General features: G+C 38.2%; 1 protein-coding gene across 1 annotated transcript in view; it reads left to right on the plus strand.

Moving 5' to 3' along the window:
* The first annotated feature begins 472 nt into the window (after window positions 1-472).
* Window positions 473-1,488, plus strand: part of dlg4b (discs, large homolog 4b (Drosophila)) — a 16,161-nt gene continuing 15,145 nt past the window's right edge. Inside the window, exon 1 of the mRNA XM_031878623.1 lies at window positions 473-513. Coding sequence (XP_031734483.1) covers window positions 495-513 — 19 coding nt within the window. The 5' untranslated portion in view covers window positions 473-494. The remainder of the gene's footprint in view (window positions 514-1,488) is intronic.

Genomic DNA, 1,488 nt, shown 5'->3' on the forward strand with positions numbered 1-1,488 from the left:
CCTGGTTAGATTCCCAGTAGTCTAGTGGTTCGGGTCCATCCCACAGATGGTCCCTGGTTTGATTCCCAGTAGTCTCCAGTAGTCTAGTGGTTCAGGTCCATCCCACAGAGGGTCCCTGGTTTGATTCCCAGTAGTCTCCAGTAGTCTAGTGGTTCGGGTCCATTGACACTAATAAATCTAATGAATCAATAATGAATAAACAACATCATTAAGCTGTATTTTCATATAGTTTTTTAAAATGCAGCTTTATGTTTATATTTCTCTTCAGACAGAATTGAAAACGATTATGATTCAGTTTAACAGAGCTGTCAATCAAACTGGGACTGACAGCATCGTCCAATCCTGTGGTGTGACAGCAGGAGGAGGGCGGGGCCACGGTGTGTACTTATCTGTGTCACAGAGGGCTGATGGGATTAGGACTTCATTACCCAGCATGCAATGTGTTTGTGTTTGTAAAATCCCCAAAGAGGATTTGTGTGGATCAAAGAGACGACATGCCGCTGAAGAGAGAAGGTGAGACGTTTTTATAACAAACATACGCACAGTGTGTATCTGTGTGTGTTTATTATCGTGTGTACAAGTGTATACTTCTTGTATAGTGTCTGTTTGTCAGTTGTCCTTGTTCTTCACTCTTCTTCCTCTTCAGTTTGTTCTCATCACGTCATCAGTGACATTCATTACTCTCTGTGTGATGTTACCTGTACTACTCATAGTACTACTACTACTACTACTACTACTGCTCAAGTTATTACACTGCTACTGACACCTTCCAATACTGCTTCTACTAAAGGTTTACGGGTTGCACAATAAATTATACATGCAATACTGTATTGGATACTACTACTACAATTAAAGTTACCACTAATATTTCTACTACCACTATTGCTTCTACTACAATACTTACAATGACAGTACTACTGCTGTAACTGCTAAAGTTACTGCGATTGCTAACACTAATACTGCAACTATTGCCATTATAATTGATACAATTGATAAGGTAGTACTTCTGCTGCATCTATTAACACTTTTGATACTGGCAAAGTTAATACTACTGCTACCACTAAGATTACTACTACTACTACTACTCCTACTACTTCTGATGCTGCAGTAAATACACTTTATCTGGTAAACGTTAGTATTCATCTCATTAACATAACCATTCCAGTAATGTCTGAATAAACATCAAAGTCACTTCTTGAAGTAAAATCATACAAAATATTTGTGACACTTTAAACATCTGAACTGACTGACAAGATAAGAACTCAGCAGCACACAGAGTACACAAATTTATCTCCCATCAACACTGACTGAGGGGGCTGCAGCACCCTCTGCTGGATTATGGACGATTTTAAAAAACATTTCTGAGATTTAATGAGACATTTTAAAATGTCCCTCAATCAGAAAAAATATGCAATGTATGAACTAGTGGTTAATAGCAATAGTTGCAGTCTGGACTGGTTGATACATTGTTTCATGTTAGAGTTGTTG

This window comes from Anarrhichthys ocellatus, unplaced genomic scaffold, assembly GCF_004355925.1.
Source record: "Anarrhichthys ocellatus isolate YVR2014 unplaced genomic scaffold, GSC_Weel_1.0 scaffold189, whole genome shotgun sequence".
Classification (NCBI taxonomy): domain Eukaryota; kingdom Metazoa; phylum Chordata; class Actinopteri; order Perciformes; family Anarhichadidae; genus Anarrhichthys; species Anarrhichthys ocellatus.